Source organism: Paramisgurnus dabryanus, chromosome 18 (assembly GCF_030506205.2).
Source record: "Paramisgurnus dabryanus chromosome 18, PD_genome_1.1, whole genome shotgun sequence".
Classification (NCBI taxonomy): domain Eukaryota; kingdom Metazoa; phylum Chordata; class Actinopteri; order Cypriniformes; family Cobitidae; genus Paramisgurnus; species Paramisgurnus dabryanus.
In genome coordinates this window covers 20,034,448-20,058,949 of record NC_133354.1, presented here as the reverse complement: position 1 = coordinate 20,058,949, position 24,502 = coordinate 20,034,448, and the positions used below count along the sequence as shown (strand labels likewise).

Here is a 24,502-nt window from a genome sequence, read left to right as displayed (position 1 = left end):
TGAAATTAGTGAAGGTCACCTCATTACTATTTAAGCACCTGTTAAGATGTTTCCTCTCTTGTGACCTATTAATAATTCATCAGTTCATCTTCATCATAGGATTCCAACTACATGTATGATTGAACCCTCAGACCTCATATCCTGAGTAAATGAATGAATATTGAGGTTGTTGCGTACCATAATGAATGCTTAATGATGGACAGATGTGTGTCTTCATCGTCATGGTTACGCTGGCTCAGACACAGCAGATCCGGCAGGGAAGCGGAGTTTCCCGCTACGAGCTGTCTGTCTGATCTGCGGAAAAGCCTTCTGCGTGTGAGCGTGACGGATGATATGGACAACAGGTCAGCGTTTAGATACAGTGGAGAAGAGACCATATGGAGGTGCTGGTTGGCAGAATGCTGGTCTGTCATTTACTGACCTGTTCCTGTAGCTCAACTGGTAGAGCGTGGCACTAGCAATGCCAGGGTCGTGGGTTCGTTCTTTACTTGCATCATTTATCTTTGTACCTGGCAGTGAGGAGGACAGACATAAACTGTAGTGATCCTCCACTGATGGTGAGTGGCACATGTGGATGCTGATGAAGTGGGGTTGTGAAAGCTACCATCGCACGCCAACTAACTATCTGCAATTATTTAACTTATTGAATATTAATATTGATGACGTGCACTCTCAGAAATAAAGGTACAAGAGCTGTCACTGCGGTGGTACATCTTTAAACAGTATGCATTTGTACCAAAAGAGTGCATATTAGTATTGGTACCTAATACTGTAGGCTACTACAATTTGTACCTAAATTGTAGACATTATGACTTTTTAACATGAACAGTAACCATTGGTCTCGTCTATTAATGTTTTTCGGAAGCCAATGATTTCGTTTCCTGACATCCATCGATTGAACTGTGTTTTCTTGACATGGTGCGATATTTCTTGGGGGTTTGTTTGGCAAAAAGGGGATGGGATGGTGACTGAAAGCGGTGACTCAATATTCCTGACGTCACGTATTTACGGAAGTCACAACGGTTCATGAAAAATCACAGCTTCCTCAAGCAGGCTGTGTGAATTTGACTGTGAAATGACTGTTTTGAAACTTAGACCTCCCCTAGACATCAGTTATCATGAAAAAAGGCATGAAATTATGTCAGATTTGACAATATGGGACCATTTAATAGCATGCAAAAAAATTTGATCAACATCCAATAAAATGTGCATTAAATTTGCATGTTGAAATAAGACAAAAGCTAATAAAATTGTAAAAATTATTATACAAATTATTTGTAAAAATGTATTTTGCTGATCATGCAGCCTGTGTACTGTATATAGTCGTTTCTCAATACCAAGTACGCCAAACTCAGACTTGTGTCATTCGTAGTTCGAACTTGCAAGTTCAGACTCGGAAGAACGAACTCCTAACGCGAAACGCATTCTGGGAAACTTCGCTGTCATAAGTCCACACAAGTCTCCTCTGATGCATCCTGGATAAAATGGGCGGATCAAGATCACATCCGGGGATTTTATGTGAACTTGGGCTTGATGCGAACTTTGATTTGGAACAGTACTTGGTCCGCGACTGATGACGTTTCACAAGTCCACAAGAACACAAGTACAGACAAGAACGCATATTGAGAAACGGCCCATGTGTCAGACAGTTGCTGGTAAAACCCGGATGCTTGGCAAACTTTGTCTATTGATTTGCAGTCAAAGTCTGGCATGAGGATGAATTAACAATGAAAAAAAAACCCTAACAAATCGATTTGTGTATCAGTGACGTCTGTCATAAGGGGTACATATCGACTGTGGTTGTATCTGGGACAAATGGTTCAGGGTTTATGGAAATTACAACAGCACAGTGCTGGTGCTGTTCACTTAGTCGTGTGAATGCATGTTCAAATAAATGGATAATAAATAAGCTATTCATTTCTTTACATGTTTTTACTCACATGCACAACATAAAACATGAAGTTTGTCATTTGTAGTAATTAAGTACCTTAGCCTAGCCTGCAGGTTACTACCAATTGATAGAGAAGCTGTTGTTGCTGTTTTAATGTGTTTGGCATTTGCACTTGGCAAGCGCTGCTTCATCCCAAGTAAGTGCGATTTTGTGAGTCCCCTGGGAATCAAAGCAATGACCTTGTCGTTGTTAGCACTATGCTGTAAGGTGCACTTTAAAATTGACAAATTATATATATATATATATACATATGTCCTGTATTTTTCTATACTGACCAGCTTCTCTATAGATAATTTTTTTTCAGGAGATTCTCTGTTTCTGTTCCCAAGATAAGAGGTCTTGATTGTGATTTGTTTTCTGCATGACACAATTTTAAACAGTTTTATTTCTCAGTGCATATCTGTATATTCTGTGTACCCTTGATGTATTCCAGTAAAAACTAAAATGAATATTGTTTAGATTAATAAATACTTTGGATCCATCAGGAGAGCAAGAGTATTTATGGCACAGGTGCAAAACGTTTGTGCATCTTTGTGGTGAGGTCAGTAAAATGCTGATGGTTGGTATGAAGGCAAACTCAAGCTTAGTCCCAGTGGATACAATTTGTGCTTTAGTAATAAGTGCTATGAAGGGCAACTCAATGTGTCAACAGCAGATGAAATAGCACTAAAAGTGTTTCTACATTAAGTGCTATAGCACCTTGAGAAACAAACACATACAACACAAAAGAACATATTATAAAAGTGGTCAATTCAAACCTGGCATGGTTTGTGTTTAGACATTTGACAATGACAACATACTTGAGTGTAAGGCAGAGGTGAAGACTGAAATGTAAACATTTTAATGGTTTTATAATAAGAGAAATCGACTAACAAACAGATAGACACAAAAACAGATAGACACGCACATAATTTTGTAGATTTATATTGCTACACACGCACACACACACAAATCTTGATAGAGTTGGCAGACTGCTGCTGTGTGTCCTGAATAGAGGAGTGTTAATTAAAGCAGGAACACTATTGATTTGAGCCTCCTCCAACATCCCCTCATACGCCTCAATAACCTCATCGTATGTGTGTGTGTGTGAGTGAGTAAGAGAGAGAGAGAGAGAGAGAGAGAGAGAGACTGGTTAAAATTTTGGAGTTGATTTAATGCCAGGGTCCAAAAATTTCCCAAGTTCTAAATGTGTTTATAAATTGACTGAATTACTCCACATTTACAGACTCAAGACTGCAGTATAAGATTAAATTAAATCAAAATAATAATGATCTGACCCTCACTAATAGAAGTGACATTTAGATTCTGACATTTAGCTTCTTACTTTTGCCTCTGTGAAAAATGTTGCACAGGCAGTTTTTCCTCCACAATGACACATACGGTACTATATGTAATATTCATCTTCCAAAATGAACATTATAAAACGTGCAGTTCTGGTTCTTCATTCTGATTGGTTGAAACGCGTTCTAAGCCGTGATAAAATACACCGGTAAACCCATGGTTCAGACCGCATTACAGAAGTATCACTGCGCCACTGTTGCTGCGTACTGATTTATGAAAATAAACACCACAATCTTTAATCATATTTTTAATTTGTCTACAATTGCACAATTATGGTGATATCCAGATAAATGTCAATAAATATTGTTGAGTCATCTAATCAATAAAGAGAAAACGCTCCCTGAGAAGTTTCTACCTCAAATTCATATTTCCGCTATCCACTGGGTGGCGATCTTACCCAACTTAAACACTGATGCATTCACTCAACACTAAAAACACAGCGTGTATTGATTAGGTTCTGAATCTGATCTCTTACAAAAGTTCTTCACATGAATGGAATTATCTCCGCTTTTAGCAAAAACATCTGAGAGGTGATAAGAGAACAACTATAGGTAGGATGAAACAGGATTTTTTATTAACTAAAACTGGGTGGCAACTTAAAAAAAAAACCCTGATGGGGAAAGAGTTAAGCATGCTTCCAAGCATATTTGATCATCACTTGATCGATATAAATGTTAATGTATAAATTAGATGAATGTAAAAAAAAATTAGATGAATGTTGGTTTATAAAATAAACACCACAGTCTTAAATCATATTTTCATTGTGTCTTTGCTGCATCTGTGTTGGTTGGGAACTGCGCTCTGTTACAGTCACACTTGATTCTGAGGAACTACTTTGTTTGGCGGAAGAGTAATATTTGTATTAATGTAATTACAACTTATTTGTGTTTTATTTTATAAAATCCCACTAACTTATGCATATGAAGTAACTTTTTATAAAAGCAATAACCCCCGCGAAGCACTGGGGTTACAGTGCATTTTAACAGTTGTTAGGCACGACGCTGCTTCTTGGGGCTTATTGCTTTATTATGTTAAACAAAATTTCAATACATGCTGCAAATGACACAATGATCTGTATTGTTTGAATACATGTTGTGTAACTAGAGCCCTTTCACACAGACATTCCGGAAAATACACGGAAAATGCATCCTGGATTATTCCGGGATCGTTTGATTTTTTGTTCATTCACACTGCCAATGATTTGCCGGCATCTGCAAGGTCCCAGAAAGACACGTGACCTGTAAAGTCCTGTACTATCTTTTACGCAGCATCTGAAGTTTGCATATTATATATTATTTCTCTCTCCAGAAACCACTCGCGTGCATTTTTGTTTATGATAAGACTATAAAGGAGCGTGTGGCGCGCCGTTCTAATGCTGGTGAATGATCTCAGCTTCTGAGTGGATATTTGACGAGCTCCCTGATCTCTGCTTTAATCCAGTGTTCAGACATTTCTCATCGTGATTGTTAATATGCATTTAAAACCCCCATTTTGAGGAGCTGAACGATATATCTTGTTGGGTTGACGCACGGGTGTTTTTGTTTATTATAGCTCAAATGAGCACGTGACGCGATATTCTTTTATGCTGCTGAATGATCTCCCTTTTAAACACAGTAAGTAACGAGCTAACTTACCATATATCTGCTTCAGTCTAGTATGCTGACATTTCTCATCGTGAATGTTGTAAATCCCTCATTTTAAAGAGTTGAACCAACTTCATGTTGCCATGACACGCGCGTCCTCACTACGGCACGCATGTCATTGTAAATGTGTCTCATTTATAATTTCCTGATAACTGCTTCAATCTAGTTTGCAACATTTCTTGTCGTGAATGTTGATATGCCTGTTATCTCTCGTTTTAAAGAGCTGAACCATAACTTTTGTTGTGATGATGACGCGCGCATCCTCACTACGAAACCCACATTACGGCATTGTTTCGGCTTTTTGTTCACACAGAGGGTTTTCCGTGTATCTTACTAGCAGTGTTGGGTGTAACTAGTTACTAAGTAATTAGTAACTGTAATTTAATTACTTATTTTTCTGGTAATCTAATTACAGTTACTTCTGATGTAACTAAATACTGTCTATGGACTGTAGAAAAATTATGTATACTATGATAAATAGTGGATTTAACATTGTTTTAGTTTACAATTCTCACTTTAACTGGTTGATTATTAGCATTAATATTACTGAGATGTTGGCTGTTTATTAATATTTATTTTTTATTAAGCACATATTAATGCCTGATTCTGCAAAACCTTATTGTACATTTTTATCCCTCCCCATTTCTACCAATACTTAAAATAAGCAACTACTTTTAGTATTAATAAGCAGTAGTTGGGAGTATATTGAGGCAAAAGTAGTTAATAGTTAATAGAGAGAATTGGACAATAAAGTGGGACCAGAACAATTTATGTACTTATATATTTTCACGGCGTACAGTCTGTCCGCATCCACTTTTGCTAATTTAACGACTGGAAAAATGTTTGTGCACCTATGGCTGAAATGAGTAATGTGGGTGTAACGTGCAATAAACCAATGAGAGTCTCAGCTCTATTAAACTATTAAAATTACTATTTGCATTTGTTTAAAGCAAAACATTAAATTACTTACCAGGCTGGTGAAGCAGCTCTTTATGCCTTCTAACGTCTCTTAATCGGTCCTCTTTTATGTCCAAGAGACTCAATATTAATATTTTACATTTAAATCCTTTAAAAATGTAAAACATTTGTGTGCTGCTGCGCATCCATGTGTGTGATAAGCAAACGAGTGTTGTCATCTCGTTTATAGGCGCATATCATCAACACACTCTTTAAATAACAAAAACCATATTGTGCTATTGACTTTAGACCAGGGTTTAGTTGGTCAATGGCGTAGTCTATTTTAGTTGCCTTAAAATAGCAACACGCCAACAATGCGTTTGAACACACCTCGTTTTTAGACCAGAACGCCCATGAGCACAAAAATGGGCACAAATGTATTTGCTGTTTAATCAATGTGGCGCTGAAAATGAAAACTGCGCTGGGCATAAACTAGCAATAAAACACTTACGCCACGAATTGCGCTGTGTTTATGATAGGGCCCTTGAAGTGGATCAAAACCTTTCATAAAAGTTGTATTAAAACCAATACCCAATACCCGTTCTTGTCTTAGAAAAAGCTTTGAAGAACCTCTTTGATCCACTTCAAATGGTGAATAGTGTAGTTTAATGCCTGGTAAGAAGTAAAAATATAATGGTGAATCGAATGATCAATCCAGTTTAACCTTTAATCATCATTTCTACATGTCTGCAAGTCATTCCAGTGTCTGTTGAATTTCAACAAAAGCAATGGCAGCATGCCAGGACACATGAAAGATGGTTTTAAAAACCCCAAAAGGGTTATTCCATTAATTATTTATTTTTCAGTGCTTCATATTAAAACATTATTATTGCATTGTTTTAAAATAAATGAATGTTTTCTTTGCAGTATTCAAGGACTGAAAACAATTTTTGTTTTATTTTGTCAAGTTTTCATTATATGAAGTTTATTTAACTTGTCAGAAACGTTTTTACATGTCCATTTACAACCCTTGAGGTTGCCCCATAATGAAATAGTCTAGCAGGGGTGGGCATTCCTGGTCCTGTAGGGGCCACTGTCCTGCAAAGTTTAGCTCCAACCCTAATCAAACACAACTGAAAATCCCAATCAAAGGCTTCAGTATGACTTGGAAATTGAGGTGTGTTTGATTAGGGTTGGAGGTAAACTTTGCAAGAAAGTGGCCCTCCAGGACCAGGAATGCCCACTCCTGGTCTAGTGTTAGCTTATTTGAAAGGGTCATGAACAATAATGTTGAGCTCTGCTCTGATTGGCTGTTTCACAGTGAGAATCATGGCATAAATATATTAGTAAATTCAGAAAAACTCAAAATTATTTTATCTTAATTTTTGAAATAATAAATGATTTGTGGTAAGAGACATCATGTCATAGATGCTCTTAGCAGAAATATTGTTGGACGTATGCACACTAGTTGGAAAAGTAAATGTGCGTTATCCTCAAGTTTCTACTGTAAGATAATTAGTGTATTTAAATCTTTATTGATTACGGAGGAATAATTGTGTTTAATTTTAGCAGAACTGGTATTGAGATGTACTCCAGAGACCTGCTGGGCCTTGTTATCTTCTCATTAAAGGGATTTGAGGTAGAGAGGATTTCATTCTGCCCATAGTGACACAAAGTAGGATTGGGATATGAGATTTTAAAGTGGTTAACAGTAGAAAAGAGCTGAGGTGTATGCTTCAGTAGTTTGTATTATGGAGAAATGTAGATTTCATTTGATTCATTTTGTGTGCATTTCAAGAGCAGTGATGTGTTAAATAACCTGTGCAGGCTGAAAATGTTTTAGAACAAAAAGACAAAATCAGTCAAACATCACCCATTTTGGTGGGGCATTAGGAAAACCACATTACCTTAGAAATGTATAATAATTCCAATGGCACTGCCATTTTCCATCATGTCCTACTGTAGTTCTAGCAAGTTATTTTGGATGTTACCATGGCACTTTTTGGACATAATATAGTAACACATTTCTGGAGCAACATCTCTATCAACCAATAAGACTACATTCAGGGACAATGTTAGGCTCTTATCCACTTTGTTTTCCTGGTTTAAGACAAAAAAATTCCAGCAAAATAACTATAACTTATGTTCCTGGGTTGTATTTAACACCCTTTAGAGCAGTGTTTCTCAAACTTTTTCAGCCCAAGGACCACTTTATCTTCCAATTTTTTTCTGAGGACCACCTAACAGAATCTCACTCTAACACGCCCCCAAAAAACAACAAAATAGGAAGGATAAGCTAAATTTAAGTTTAATATGCAACTGTTTCAAGTCAAAAACTAATTTTTTAAACACAAATGCAATGCTATGTCCAGAAATTATTATATGAATTTTAGTTCATTTGAAAAAGTAAATGTGAAATGAGTTACAGCTTAATATGAACAACAAACTGCACATATGAAAAAAAACTGCAATTAAACATAGTATAACAGCCTAGGTCCCACTTAATGTCATTCCAAAGAGCCATTAGTTTAAAACTGAGGTGGTGGGTATATGAAGTCTATGGTTGTAACTATGGTAACAATAAAATGCTGAAAAAAATATGTTCCCCTTCATGTCCAAAATCACTGAAATTATAGGGATTTTACACATGAAACAAAAACTAGTACATTTCGAAACTAATAGATCTGTGGATTTCAGCTGCTTTCAGGTTACGCTTGATCTTTTCTTTTGACTCCTCTTTGGTTTAGCCACCGATCCATTTTTAGTTATTAAAACAGAATGGCAAGTGCATTAAAAATCTACTTAAATAAGTGATGATTGTATAAACACTTGCCTAGTTTAGGTCGTCTTTTGGCAGACCACTGGGGGGGGGGTTTGGGGACCACTAGTGGTCCGCGGACCACACTTTGAGAATTACTGCTTTAGAGTAATGTTTATAGTGTAATTGCAGGCAAAGAATTTAGATAGCTATTTTGGTTTGTATTTTTTGTGCAAAATGGGAGTGGTAGGGGGCCCAACCTCATATTCTTCCATAAGGCCCAAAATTGCTAGTGGCGTCCCTGTGTGTGGATCCAAAAAAGATATTGATTCAGAAACACACCTAGAAAATCACAGTGACCTAAATGTTGTACATGGATGTTTATTATTAATGACAGTTGCCTTCACATATGCAAATGTGATCCATGATACAGATAAACCTCGTCATTCAACAAGTGCTGCATCACATCCATGAACATCATCAGACATTATAACTCTGGCCACGCATTTGCGCGCACACGCTGGAGTGATGCTGACGCAGGTGGCGCGCTGTCGGGGCGGAGTCACCAAACGCGCACAGCAATCGAGCCGCTGCAGCGCCAGTGCGATGCGGCGCGTTGACAGGAGCCTCACGTTAGCACTCTACCCCACTTATTATACAGACAGACGGAGAGAGAGAAACGATAACGCCGGTCACATCTGATATCCTTCTTTCATGCTCATTTTAACGCGTGGATGACGCTCTTTAAACTTTGAATGATTCACGGTTTACTGCAGTCAGCCCCGCCTTTTGACACAGTGAACCGGCTTTTTCCCGGTCCTCAGTCGTACTGTCGTTTATTTATTAGTGGATTTAAACATTGCTGCTGCTGACAACATGACAGCGCGTATCGCGCGTCGGACTCTGGGCTGAACGCATAAGCGCGCATCATGGATAGCGCGTTGTCTCTTTGCGTCTCTCAGTGTAATCAGCACGTTTCTCAATGGATGAGGAAATCGAATCCCGCAAGATCAACAACAGCTTCCTTCGAGACCACAACTATGCAACTGAAGGTAAACGCATGTCAGTCACTCGGTCACATGTTCTCCGGTGCACGTGAAAGGAAATCTTAAAGTAACTGTCGTATTAAGATCTTGCTAAATATGGCAGAACAAATGAAATTATAATGAGAAAAATAATAGGATTTTCAGAGTATACAGTATAGAGCTTGTTTAATCCCATCTGGATCCTTTGGAAATTATGATCGGAATTCCATTAACATTCTTGGAAGCATTCCACAGAATTATAGAGAAGTTTCTTTTCATTATAATTGTGTTGCTGGTATTTTCACATACAGTTGATAATCTAATGTGAAATACAGACTTATTTGGGCCAAAAATAGCTGAGCAGTCAGACTAAGACTTTAAGAAGATTTTCTACTGGTGAGTAAGCCCACCCGGCTCCATCCTTACAAGAGCTGACAGTTTACATCTGTGCAACAATTTAGTGTACAAATGTAGGATTCATGTTTTGTATAAACCGATAAATGTCAAACAGGAATTTTATTGGAATGTAATGTGACATTTTTAAGAATCGAATACAATCCTAATGTTTTTTTCCTCTCTAGGCCTACTACTAACATAATTCCAATACAATGCTTAAAATATATTATTTAATAGAAGTCTAAAAAGAATCTAAAAATCAAAAGGATACTGGAATACCAAATACTAAGGATTTAATTCTTGATTAACATGCTGACAAAAACCATTAGTTAGTTTGGATGAATGTCTCTGCCAAATGTGTCACATAAATACAAATACAAATCCTGAACACATTTTTTTAAGTGGCTGAAATGCTTACAGTGAAAATCTACATGTTGTTTTTCACACAGCTTTCCATTGTGAGTATTTATACAGTCCTTGATTGTTTTCCAATGCAGTGAAGCCAGTGCAAAGCCTAGGTTATATTGACAGTATAAAGGCATTCTTCTTCTGTGACAATAGACAGCTGATGAGTTTCACCGAGCCAGGCTCTCTTCTCATGCTCTTCCTTCGACAGGACTGCTGAGATGTGTCCATGAATGGGGGTTGGTTGGAGATATGGAGAGGGGGAGAGAGAGAGAATAAATCAGGGATTAAAGACAGTTGTGTATCATCCCAGCTGCGAAAATCCACATTTAAAACCTTTTCCTATCTGTATACTTTTCCCAGTTTCAGTCTCTAAACGTATTTTTCGGGATTTTGGGTTTATTTTGTGCTAGCCGTGACTCCAATTGTGCTACACATGTTGACATTAATGGCAATTTCTTCTGGTTTGTGGGATTATGAGTGTTGATTGTGTCTGTGTGTACTTTATTCATTGACCTGAGACAACCTCCTCTCATGAAGAGAAAAGAACGTACGGCCCGGGTCTCATTTTTCCTTGTTAATTCTCTGTGAATTATGCAAACGTTCCTCTCCCATTCATCACTTCATAAGCCTACAGCCCCTGCAGTACATAATGTCTATGTGTGCTGGCCAAATCTACACTTATATAAAAGAGACAAATTATCATAGAATATTAATAACAGTGTACGCCAATGAAGATTCATTATGCATACAGTATGATGTGTTGTGCAGTAAAATGTAAAAATTTAAATGAGTTAAATTTTTGAGAAAACATTATTAGTCGTGCATTACATATTTCTCTACAGTACATACACTGTCTGTAAAAATTTTCAAAAATGGTGCCATCCTGTCACCGGAGCAGAACCTTTTAAAAAGATCCTATTTAGGTACAGATATGCAGACGTTTGGTACCAATATGTGCCTCTGATGTAGTAATATGAACTCATTAGGTGTACTTTCTGAAAGGGTACCTGCCGGATCTCACAAGAACGTACATATTTTACGAGTTGGTTAATGCATATGAATTCTTACGAAGTCAAAAACGTAAGCAACCCCACCCCTAACCCCAACATCACAGGGTAAACATAAATGTAGTCGTATGATACCATTTAGCCACCTGGTAAAAAAATTATGAATTGCTAGTTGTTTTTTACCTTTTTTTTGACAGTGTATAATTAAAGATTTTAACTTTGAGACTCAACACATGCTGCTACAGACATGAATGCTATAACAAGCCTTCAGACTTACAATAAACTTGTGAGATGGGAAAACAGTAAGGAATGCAACAATAAGGGACCACAGCCATATATATCAAATATTGAATATTGGAATTTTTTGTAAAGATAATAGGAAAAATGTTCATCATAAGTTTTATCTTTTGAGTATGGAGATGGAGAGTACGCAAAAGTCCAGACGGTCGGTTGAAATGTGTAGGTTTAATAGCTTGATCGGTGAACCATCATGCTACTGATGCTGCTGTGCTTTTGACCATCAGATAAATAAATGATGACTTATGCATTTTTTAAGCAGTTTTAATGCATCAGTGTTTACCACTGTCATGGTCTGGTCCATAATCTTTTGTTATCACAATGGATCACATATACACAATGAAAGTCATTAGAGAGGAGACAGAAGTGAAAGCATGGCCGAAAGGTTGACAAACATGCGTTATTAGGGACCTTTTGACCTCAGGGTGTTGACTGTCATGTACCGGCTGTTTACACGACAATGTTATCATCGGTAATGAGAACTAACAAGTTGTCTAGGTACTATGACAAACAAAATTTTAACTTTTATCTGGTGAGAAAAAATAAGAACTGCTTTCCTGGTAGCCATCTTGAGTGTCACAGTCAATTATGTCCCTTCCAACAATTTTTTTTAAAAATGTTAGTTCCTTGAGGGCTTAAACAATGATTGAAAATTGTTGCGGAGGATGAGAAAATTGTCTTGGACACATTTATATTCCTTATTATTGTCTCTACATTTACCAATGATCACCAAATACCACATGTTTCTTTACTGTAAATGTTTATAGTATAACATGCACTGAAGCTTTTTATTTTTTAGATTTTTTAATTATAAATTTTCCATGTCAAATAACCCAAATCCAGTCATGGACACATTGCGGTAATGAAAATGTTCCCCTTAAATGTGGAAAAAACAACAAAATTGGTTTGTATGATGTCATTTGAAATCACGTGCAGAATAGTACATGAAGAGATGTTTGTAACTGTATGCTTCTTATTTTGATACTCTTACTTTGGATTTACTTTTTTATCAAAATGTTTCATGACACCTCATAAATCTAATTTCGCGAGAATAACCCGTATACAAAAATGCAAATCTGTGAAAATGATAACGTTATGCACATAGATGTTAGGCATTCAGTCTACAGACAACCAGAACAACAGTAGAGGTCTGTGTTTGTGCTGCTCAAGATGCTGAGTTTATTAATGGTTCTATAACAAAGTTTACAGAATTTTGACACTTCATTCTCCAGGATAACTTGTAGTAATAAACCTACTTTATCATTCGCCCACACAAATTGCTTGATGCTTTCCCCACCTTGATTTATTGCTCTCTAGAAGAATGTATTTGTGAGCAGGTGTGTTGTGTTTCTTTACAAAGTAACATTGGCACCTTCTGGCCTGGCACAGAAAATACAATGTTTTGAGTTGTGTTCGCGGGTCAGTGTGATATATACCGGGATAAAATAATCCTGCACCGGCTTGGGAGGTCAGACAAAATCTATAATGATGTGATGATCAGCAGTGAATGCAGATCAGAGTTAAAACTTCAGGATTATCGGTTTTGATCCACAGCGGAGATTTAGACCTTTAGACGATTTTAGCGGCATGTATTGGTCAGATCATGAATTGCAACCAACAGCTCAGTCCACCACTCACCCCTCCCTTTTGAAACGCATAAAGATGATAGCTGTCACAGGACAAACATTTTGTTGTCTGAGAAAACATAGTGTCAAAGGGTGCATCCCAATTCAGGGGCTGCATCCTTCGAAGGGCAATGACGCCACTGAAGGCTGTCCCAATTCGGATACATCTGATTGATCCTTCACAGCCTTGGCTATATCCCAAGTTTTTAATGCGCGCCTGTGACGTCTGGGTATTCTAAAATAAACATTCATAAGTGTAGTTAAACAAAAGTGTATATTTAGCTAATTAAAGGTCACCGTTTTAGTATTATAAATTATGTTTTAATGATGTGAATGAAGATTATTGCTGCAATAGTGTGCATGATGTGTTTTACTTTTGTATATTTCTAAGGTGGTTAAATTTGATATACTGTTGGGGAGTTTAATCTGCATTAACGTATCATATTTGAGTTCTACTGTAGAAACATGGAGCGACTTTGATGTAAGGGGACCCTGGGTGTATGTAGATAAAAACAGCTCATTCTAAGGTAATAAAAACATTATACACCACTAATAATATAAATAGGTAGATTATATTGCATTTCTGTCAAGATATCCTCCTAAAATGTAAACACTGCAGCTTTTAAGGTTGATTTTCTATGGATGCCTTATTTAGCATTATGTACTGCTGAGCTATAAAGCTCTTAACACATTAAATTCGATTTTAATGTTTTTCCTTGGCTTAATCTTTATTATATCTTTTTAATCAGCTTTAAAATATCTAGGTGCTGTAATAATGTTGTATTTGCTGCCTAAAAGTACCTTATTTATCTGAAGCAGAAAAAATTAAGCTCTAGTTTAGCCCATATACAAAGCAGATGCAATACAATAGACTTTGTAAACAATATGTAAAGACATTGAACAGACTCCAGCGTACCCCCTCCTCCATCTACAGTATAGGCTTAAAATAGGGCAGCTTCCTCTGGGACACTTGTGAGTTCAAAAGGGAACTGAGAGATGCTGAAAAACAGAGGGGGGTGTTTCCTTCAGAGAATAAATAACATGAACTGAGATGTGTTGTTGACTGTAAATCTGTCTGGCTTAGAAATCATGCTTTGCATGCGCGTTTCCTATTAAGATGTATTTGAAATTGAGTTTGTAGGTCCTAGGGTGGTTTCTTGGCTGATTGCTAAATGGGCAAACCAGATGTCCATTCCAGTCACATGTAACTATTTTACAGGGTGGTGATTTTGTAGTGGGCAGTCGTAGCCTAGTCGATAGAGAGTTGGGCTTTTAACCGAGCATCAAGGCTGCGACTGAGGTGCACTTGAGCATGTGTGTGTGTGCGTGCATGTGTGTGTGTGTGTGTGTGTGCGTGCGTGCGTGTGTATTCACAACTTGCAGTGTATGTGTTCACTACTCCCTGGATGGGTTAAATGCAGAGGTCACATTTCAAGTATTATTTACCATACATTGGCAAATGCTCACCTTCACTTCAGATACAAAAATGTTTGCTTATTAGAAGAAAAGCAATAATAAAGCCCAAATATGACAATATTAATGAATACTTTACAAGTTACAAGTGGGTTAGTTCATTGTCTATAAAATCAGTGGTTTTGACTGGCATGAGGTGATGCATTCATATAAAAGCAATGATAGAATCCAGAGCTGTTAGTTTAACTTAATTTAGCTGTAGTAGACTATAATATAAAAGCTTCATATGATTATATAATTTGATTTAATATTATTGGATCAAGCAAAGGATTATGATCTTAACAGAACTTAACAGTACTTGCCTTAGCATACATCAAAAATCCGTTTGTCTGTTATGTTGTGTGTGTGTTTTGGATTATGTTGGATTTACATAGCATATGATGATGTCTGTGATGTTGTCCTTTGATTGGAACTAGTATGTCTTTATTGCGCTGTGAATATTTATGTATTGGGCGGTTTCAGGCGTATTTACTCACTTCCTTTCAAGCATATGTTATAGTGGGTGTGTCTATGGTCCCAATAAACCTCAGAGGAATTAATTTGTGTTTACAAAATAGCAGAAGCATACTTGTGCATATGGGTGACTGACACTAATTGGAGGTTTGCAAGTTTTGTTCACGTGTAGTAAGAGTCGATGTGCAAGCTCCATCTGTTTATCAAAAGGTGCCACTGACTTTAGTCTTACAGTACTTTGAGACTGATTTCATCCCATTTGTTTATGCCACTATCCATTCTGGCTCTTTGTAAGGTCATTGCCTGCCTTCTGAAGACGTCACGCACCCCAGGAAATCGCTTAAGTCCTCATGCGATGTTTTGCCGGGCTCACACGCAACCCTCGATTTTCCAGTACTGTTCATTGATGTATTAAAATGTTTTTTTGTCTTTGCTATTGTTTTTGAGACACGTGATCTAGTCATTTCACCGCCTTGAAATGGTATTGGCATACCTTCCGTGTAAACAACAGTCACAATATCAGGATGAGAGTGAATGGCCATGAGCAGAGAGGTCACGCTTAGGTTCTCGATCGGTTGGAGGATCTAAGGGAGTGTCTACATTTATACTGTAAGTTACAGTACACTGCACAGAAAGTCGGACATTTCTAGTGTCTCATTTTTAAAATGCCTGTAGTGCACATAATCGTTTGCTCCCTAGAAATTCCTATAATGCAGTGTATAAATTATTATGTATTGAGGTTTTCCATCTCATAAATGGAGAACAATTATGTGATCACAATGTCCGATCATAATCATTATTATTAAATATCAAAACGAATGTGCACAAATAATTGTGTTCAATGCTAGTAACAAACTGTGTTTGGTGTATCATAAGGCAGCGGTTCTCAAACTTTTTTTTTTTAATATGGTGCTTCCCTTCGTGGCCCCCTAAAGAAAATGTGTGACATAAAATATTCCAAAACTTTAAATTTGAATTAAACAAAACATTTGAAATTATTCAATGTAGTGCTTTTGGTTAGTAGACTTATTCTTCTGAGATTAAATTACACAGAATTTATGATTAATTAATTTATTTTATAAAATGTAAGATTGTGTCAGGGCCCCCCTGATACCATCTCAGGGCCTCCCAGGGGTCTACGGACCCCAGTTTGAGAACCACTGTCATAAGGTACGACGCAAGTGCAAGTGACTGGCACTGTACTTTTGAAACAGGAATAATACAGGGACATAGAATATACTGGTTGTAGCCAAGTCTCTGTTCTCCTCTCAGCAGTCCCTCTTGTTACCCCACCGCCTTTTTTGATGGAGAGGTCCATGATCACATTGACTAAGTGTTTGTGAGAGGGTCGATGTCTCTGGCCGCAGACACAGGATACCAGCATGCCCTTCAGACCTTCTGACCTTATGTTTAGACTAACGGATGTGTCTCTCTGCTGTAAATGGTGGGTTGAGGGGGATGGTGGAGGTCCTCTAGCAGGGGTCCTTATGGCTCCATTGTATCCCTCCTGCGTAGGCTCATTAAATTCAGACTGCTGATGCCTCACGTTTTTCTGGCGCCTCATTCTTTGTCATATGCCCACGGCATTGTAGCACCAGCAACCGCACGTTTTTAACACATTTACACTGCAGTAGCTGTGATTCTGGTCGTGTTACCACAGTCTTCTCATTATGTCTACCGAATTCGTAAAAGGGGCAAAACCTTGCCTTCCTCATTACTGCACCCTCAGCACTTTGGTCCTCTCTTTTCATGCTGGGTGATAGACAAGTGGATGTGTCCCAGTGCATATTGACAACCATTTAACAGGAGCGGGATAAACGATTTTTCCTGTGCTGTACTAAATTGGTAGTAATCTTTGTGGAGCAGGCACCGCATTATCGACAAGACAGCACTCTCAAGAAAATTGCTTGGTAACCTGTATGAAAACATGTCAAATTACTGTAGACGCTTCTTTATTGAACATCCACAGCCATCTTCTCTAGAAGCATGATGCAATGGTAATGGCTATTAGAGGTCGATATGATTGAATTTGATTGAATAAACAAGTCTGGAGAGGTAGAAAATAAAGTGAAAATGTCCAAAGGATGTCCAAGGTTTCTGTTTTTTACAGAAAATGCACATGAAGTTAATGATTAAGATTTTCATATTGGATTATTAATAAATAAATGGTAAACTAATAATAATACACTATAATCACTTTATTAGCTTAGAGGTTTAAGGAGCTTTTATAAATGTGCCTTAGAAAATGTGCATATTGAGAAAAAATAATGGCACTGATATATTTTAAGATGTTCGAGCTGTAAGATTTTTTTAAGATTTTTCGAGCGTTCGTGTACAGTGTGCATGACGCAATTTTCATCATCAGATTATTGCCAAATTATTGAAACACAGCGTTTGAGCTGGCACGATTAATTGTGATTCATACTAATAATGGCTGTTTGATATTGATTGCAAAAGTGATATTATGCACAGCTCTTTCATGTACTATGGCTCTTTGATCAGTAGAAAGTCCTAATCAATCTAAAATCGCTGTGAGTTTGAGTCGTTTAAAACATAGATGTGAAAAATCAAACTTAATCATTAGAAATTGTAGAGCTGGAACGATTCACTAATCTGCCGATTCAATACATATTGCGATTGTGTTGGTATTGGGATTTGTTGTTTCAATCTGATTTTTGTTTGCCTAATTAAGGCTAGACCATTGAAAATACTTGATAATACCCTTAAACAGGCTGTATATGAGTCATATTAACAAAAAACAAAGCATTAGGCCTACATCATTCTGAATTTAATTTCATTAGCAGACCACATAAATAGTGCATATTTTAAAGTACCTTTAATCATACAAGTATACCAAAACCCTGAACTTGAATATACTATTTAAATGTGCAACATAATGAGTAGAAACAATCTCTGAAATAAAATAAAATAATGCGTGTGTAAATGGTACTACTTTTGCGGTGCATATTGGGTTTCTGCACAAGAGTGCCCTCTGGCTTTTGGATGTAGCGGAATTCATTGAGAAGCATAGCAAGCAGAATCGCACGGTTAATCGTCGCAGCCCTAGTTTGGGTACATTAGGGCTGTGACGATTAATCGTGCAAATGCACGTTTTCTCAATGAATGAATTACGGTGAAATGCCGCCACATCCAAAAGCCAGAGGGCTCTCTCGTGTAGAAACGCCATTTGTGCCACAGAAGAAGTAGAATTACAAACGCTATTCCAGGAAATGTCTAAATGGATATTTATATCGCTGTTCTTCAGATATCTTTAAGGTATTTTCATGATAATAAAAATATTTTGAATGTTTGTGTTTGACGAGTGTTGCTTTTTTAAATTCAGTCAAACTCATAGTGATTTTACAGTAGATTGATAAGGACTTCTTTATCATGAAACACAGAATCAATTTCAGGCAGGTCTTTTTAATGGGGAACACGATGTATCGTCACAGCCCTAGTGTTCATTGTATGCATAGATCGCGTAACCTTAAACCTGTGATAACAGTGATGTCATGCGCATGTGTAAATTCAATCTATACAGGCAAACGCGATTATAACCAAAACAAAAATGGCGGTCTACAGGACGGTGTGTGTGCTGCTCAAGATACTGAGTTTTATCAAAGCTTCTCCAACAAAGTTTTTCCGCTTTATAGTCAAGGATCACTTGTAGTATTAAGCCTATCTCGTCGTCCGTCTTAACAAAATTATTTAATGCTTTCACCATCTTAACTGTTTGTATTTATTACTCTTGTAAAGATGTCATATGTTTGCGGGAGTGTAGTGTTTCTTTACAAAGTAACATCGCCATCTACTGGCCTGGCACACCTAATGCAGCATATTTAGTCATGTTCACGGATCCATGTAAATGCAATCTTTTTGACATTGTTGTCTGTTCGTGAGATTTTTTACCAAAGTAAAAACTTTTCAGTTTTGTACTATATCATTGTCACATAAATGTAGTCTAAAGATCTTTGCACACTGTAGTGTCATATGCATTTTTTCGGATTGGTTATTCTACTAATTTGTCACGCACACACCTCTCAAAATGCTTGTTACAGATGTAAAAGTCGCAGAATATTTTACCTGACCTGTTTTTATGAATGACGAAAGTTTCAGAAGCAGTGTGTAAACATGATTGACACAACATGAGGTCGTATTTATTTTTTAACTTGCAGAAATTTGCACGGTGTGCAAAGATTTTTAGTCTGGGACTAAGCTAATTAAGCCTTGTCTGCGAAACCAGGCCATTTGTAATTAAAAGAACATGATAAGAATGATGAAGTCAATGACTTTTTCAGCTCTTCAGAGATCATCAGTCTCTCAGTCTGTGTATTTCTATTATTTAATTTCACATGCTAATCTTCTCAGTCAATGATAGCACATTAGTATGTGGAGCCACAGTCAATACACACGAGGGCACCAAATGAATATCAAGAGAACAGAATACATTACTGCTGGTAACATTAAACATATAATTTGACATATATATTTCTGCAAAAATAATACCATGTGAATAAAAAAGAAATAAGAAATGGTTTAAAATAAGAATACATTATAAAATCCAAAATTATAATAGATAAAGAGCAGCTTAAACATCCTATGGCATTGGTGAGATGTCAGGTAAGCATCACAGCTGTTATAACCTAAGCAATGGAAACAGAGGAAATCTGTCACATGGATGTATGAGACACCTGTGATTCACCTGCCCAATAGCAACACTTTCCATTTTGCCCCCATTTACAGAGTATGGGAACAATAAAACCATATTAGATGCAGGCGGTCACAGATGTTGCCTGTAATAAAGACAAATAGTGCCAGTGTGCGGGGTGCCAGTGAACACTGATGTAGAAGCGCTTTATAATCTTCTGCACGAGAGATAATAACCAGATCCATTAACGCAGACCAGATGTCACATTCACACATGTGCTTTCTCTCACATCTCACGACTGCTTAAGCAAATTCACAACTACAGACAGATACTTACAATTGACATGAAATAAGTGTAAACAGAAATTAAACTTAATTAATTAATTTGTGTTAACTAGAAAACAGCTTTTCAAGCTACTCATAATTTAAATCGCAAATCAATTATGATTTAAAGTACAGTCAAGCTGCTCTTTTTAAAAAGTAGTTTGGCAACAGTAGTTGCGTTTTTATTGCCCTTCCAATTGCGCAAATTGAAAGTGCAAACTGAAAATGGGCCTATTGAAAACATGTCAATTTTGCAAAAAGTCTCATATATTCATATCAATTGTAAGTATCTTTCAAGGAAAACATACATTGTCGAATAACATTGGTTAATAGAAACAATATCATTTCACAATGTTTTTTTTATCAATAATATTGCATAATAAAGTTTTGCGCAAATCTGGAATAGAAACCAGGCTATTATAAACTACTAACACTAAGTAGCTATGTTATTTATAAAGTATTATTTAAGTCTGATTATATTAATCATATTTATTCAGAAATATACTTCCTGGCATGCCACAAAATAGGCTTGAATGAATAAACACTTGAATAAACGTGACAGTATTAAACTTGAATTAATCTTGATTTACACGCTATGGGGTGGTTTCCCGGACAGGGATCAGCTTAAACCAGGACTAGGCCTTAGTTTAATTAGGAAATATAACTAGTTTTAACAAACATGCCTTACTAAAAACATTACTTGTGTGCATTTTAAAGGAAATCAAAGGGCATTGATGTATTTTAAGATATGGCAGTGTGAGATGTTTTTTTAGTTTGGACAGCTCTTACATTTATTTTTATCTAGGACTAGTCTAATCCCTGTCCAGGAAACTGCCAGGAAAAATGGTGCGAAAAATCGCTTTAGCACAACTTACAGTATGGTTCTACAGAGGTGCTATATAGGTGCTCTATAGTGCTAAAATGGTTTCCCCATGATTACGAGCTTTAAGTAATATTCAGCACCCTTTTTTTTAAAGTGCTTGCAACAACTAATCGATAAATACGATAATATTTGTTTCTGAAATTCATTTTCATATGCAAAATTTCTACCAGCACCTCCCTTAATTCAAAGATTTTTTTTTGTTCATTTATATTTTGTCATTTAAAGATTTTTTTTGTCATGGTTTTGGTTTCATTTAGTTCATTGTTATCATTATTCATCATTACTCTTTGTGTTGGTTACCTTTAATTAGTCACACCTGTGTTATGTTAATCACTTATCATTAGTTACAGCTGTTCGTCATTATTAGTACCCTTTATAGTCTGCCCTCATGTTCCTGTCCATTGTCTGATCTCATCTGAATGTACCCTTGTCATCGTGTTATCCTGTCTATTGTGATTAAAGTCCTGTAAGTTTTTATAATCCTGCCTGTTGTTGTCTTTTAGTTAAGAGAATTGTGACATTTTTACTATTCAAGACTTTTATTTAAAGCAACACTATGTAGTTTTTTTACTTTTAAATAACGTCTCTAAAATTATTTCAGTGATAGAACAACTTTTAACTGGACAAATTGTACTGTTGCTGCAACCTGAGCAGCCTCCTAGCTGCTACAAGCACACTCTGAAAGTGGCGGTGTAGGGTAGAGCACACAGCCCCGCCCCTCCCCCTGCCTGCAGAAGAGTGTCTGATACCAGGCACTGTTGCGCTTTTCAACCACATGGGGAGCTGTAAGTCATTTTTACATGGAAATTACATAGTGTTGCTTTAAGGATTTTAATATCAGAAATATTAGTCAAACTCTGTTTGTGGCTTTTGGACTTTTAATAGTACACTTCTACATGTGACCCTAATTTAGTGCCTTATTTGACTATAAAAAGTGAAAAATCTAATTGAGTAAATATGTATGTTTTATCCGATTAGTCGATTAATCGTAAAATAATCGCCCTATTTAATCGATTGAAGAAAAAAAAATTGTTAGTTGCAGCTCTAGTGCAAAGCACCACAATCTGACTCAAAAACACAGAGGAGCAAATTTCAAAATTAACATTTAAAATTTCTATGAAACAAAAGACCTAAAAATAGTTACTTTGGCACAGCGAAATATTTATTTAAATGGTACATTTTATAAAAACTAAATACTTTTTTTTTATATTACATTTAGCTCAGTTAAAGGTATTGCGGAGGATTTTCTTTTTCCGGGTGGATCATCAAGACTATTGGTCCTCCTAGTTGTCAATCAGGAGTGTTGCCCAATTGCATTTTTTTAAAAAGTGGAGAAGGCGGTTCTTTCCTTAATTCGAAAAAATCCTCCCCTACACCTTTAAGCTGCTGGTGTAATTCATTTTTTACAAATGTTAATTTTGCGCTTCATGACACTCTATTGTCCCTTCTTAGCAAAGTTATATGGTTAATGGAAAACTAAAGTGTATATATAATATATCAGAAAGAATCTCAAACTACTGATAAAGTAGAGATCAGAAAATCATTTACACACCATCATGTTGTCCTAAACCTGTATGTGTTTCTTTATTCTGTTGAACACGAGAAGATATTGTAATAAATGATGGTAAGCAAGCACACAGTTGACAGTACCCATTGACTTCCATAGTAGGAAAAACAAATACTATGGAAGTCAGTTGGTACTGTTAATTGTGTGCTTACCATCATTTATTCAAATATCTTCTTTTGTGCAGAATAAAGACATTTATACAGATTTAGGGTGTGTAAATGATGACCGAATTTTCATTTTTGGGTGAACTATCCTTTAAATGTGTATTAATTTTAGTCATTTACCTCCCAACACCCCTTTAACTCTCTCTATAATTTGTGCTTTCTGCTTGGCTCTTTGCATCAGTGCTTCTGCATAGTCATATATCAGAATTGATTTATTTTATCGGTGCCTTTGATACCTATGAGGTTATTTATGTATCCTTGTGGTAGGGATGCTCCGATCAGGATTTTTGCAGCCGATACCGATCACCGATTTGTAATCTTCGTGATCGGCCGATATGGATTCCGATACCGATTTTTTAAAGCTGATATGCAAGCTCTTTGATGACTGTAACTGTTACAATCTTTCTAAATAAAATAATACCACGGATGTTGCCTTTGTTATATTACTTGAAGTAATTAGGTATATTATTGTTTTAATAGAGACTCAAATAAATAAGCACAACAAATATTTATTCTGCAAAGAGAAATTTAATATGGCTTTAAAAAGGCTTATGTCTCCTAAAAGTACTGAAAATAAAACACTTCACAGACTTTACTGTATTAATTAAATATACACGCATTCGTATGAAGTATAAAAGTTCTTTAGTCAAGAGCAGAGAGTGATTTTATTGAGAGTTTAATTAGGTTACTGCAGCTTTAAGACGTGAGAGAGAGATCGCTCTGTTCACGTGCACTGATGACAGGCTGCTGTGTGTGGGCGGCGGCTGAACGCAGACAAGCAGCTGTGAGGAAAATAAAAGTTTAAACGCTCAAAACTTTAAAACGCATGGAAATAAGAAACTTTTGGCATGATGATGCAATTGTCCGTGATAGATATTTGTTGTATACGCTGTTTGATGGGGATGTGAAGACGCCTCGCGCTGTTGACCGGAGCGCGACCTCATAAACAATACGCATATCTCTGTAAAGGCAAAGAGAGACATACAAATCTGCACGCTGCACATGAGCAACAGGTTGTAAAAATGCTCGCGCTACGTAAAAAATGTCTTTAATTGCAGCCGCATTCAGGATCCTTTTGATGACAAAAGTAAACAGAAAGATCGGTTTATGAGATCGGCAGATTTAGCGAGCACCGATCGAGTCATTTAATGCCATTATCGGCCGATACCGATCGGCGGCCGATCGATCGGAGCATCCCTACCTTGTGGACAGGGCACTGCAGGGAAAGACTTCAGTAGTGCTCAGCAAAACAACTTTTTATATTTACTGCAGTCCTCCTCAGTCACCTTCAATCTCCCGAAATCTGCCAACAAAAGCTTAATACTGTCTTATATCAGACAACAGTGCAGGGTTTTATATATGGTTTAAGAAGTGCATACTGGGACTATACTGTAACAAGTAAAAGTTGAAAAATGCTTCAATTGATAACGCCTTTAAGTGAAAAATTTAAGTTAATTTTTTTTAAATATTTTAGGTGTTACCTAAGTTACCTAAGTTAAATTTTTTTTAAATATTTTAGGTTTTACCCAAGTAATTCATTTTAAATTGTTTTCACCTTAAATATTCAATAAGGTGAAAAAATGTAAGTTGATAAACTGATTTTATGCGTTACCAATTTTTTAAGTTGATCCAACTTTTACTTT

At 36.6% G+C, this 24,502-nt stretch overlaps 1 protein-coding gene across 2 annotated transcripts in view; it reads left to right on the top strand.

Annotated features, from left to right (window-relative positions):
* The window catches only part of ppp2r2bb (protein phosphatase 2, regulatory subunit B, beta b), a 61,577-nt gene that overhangs the window by 14,782 nt on the left and 22,293 nt on the right, over window positions 1–24,502 (top strand). The window contains exon 1 of one of the 2 annotated variants that reach the window (XM_065287235.2): window positions 9,170–9,642. The exons of the other annotated variant lie outside the window; for it this stretch is intronic. Coding sequence (XP_065143307.1) covers window positions 9,573–9,642 — 70 coding nt within the window. The 5' untranslated portion in view covers window positions 9,170–9,572. Of the gene's footprint in view, window positions 1–9,169; window positions 9,643–24,502 lie in introns of those variants that run through there. 2 annotated transcript variants of the gene reach the window in all.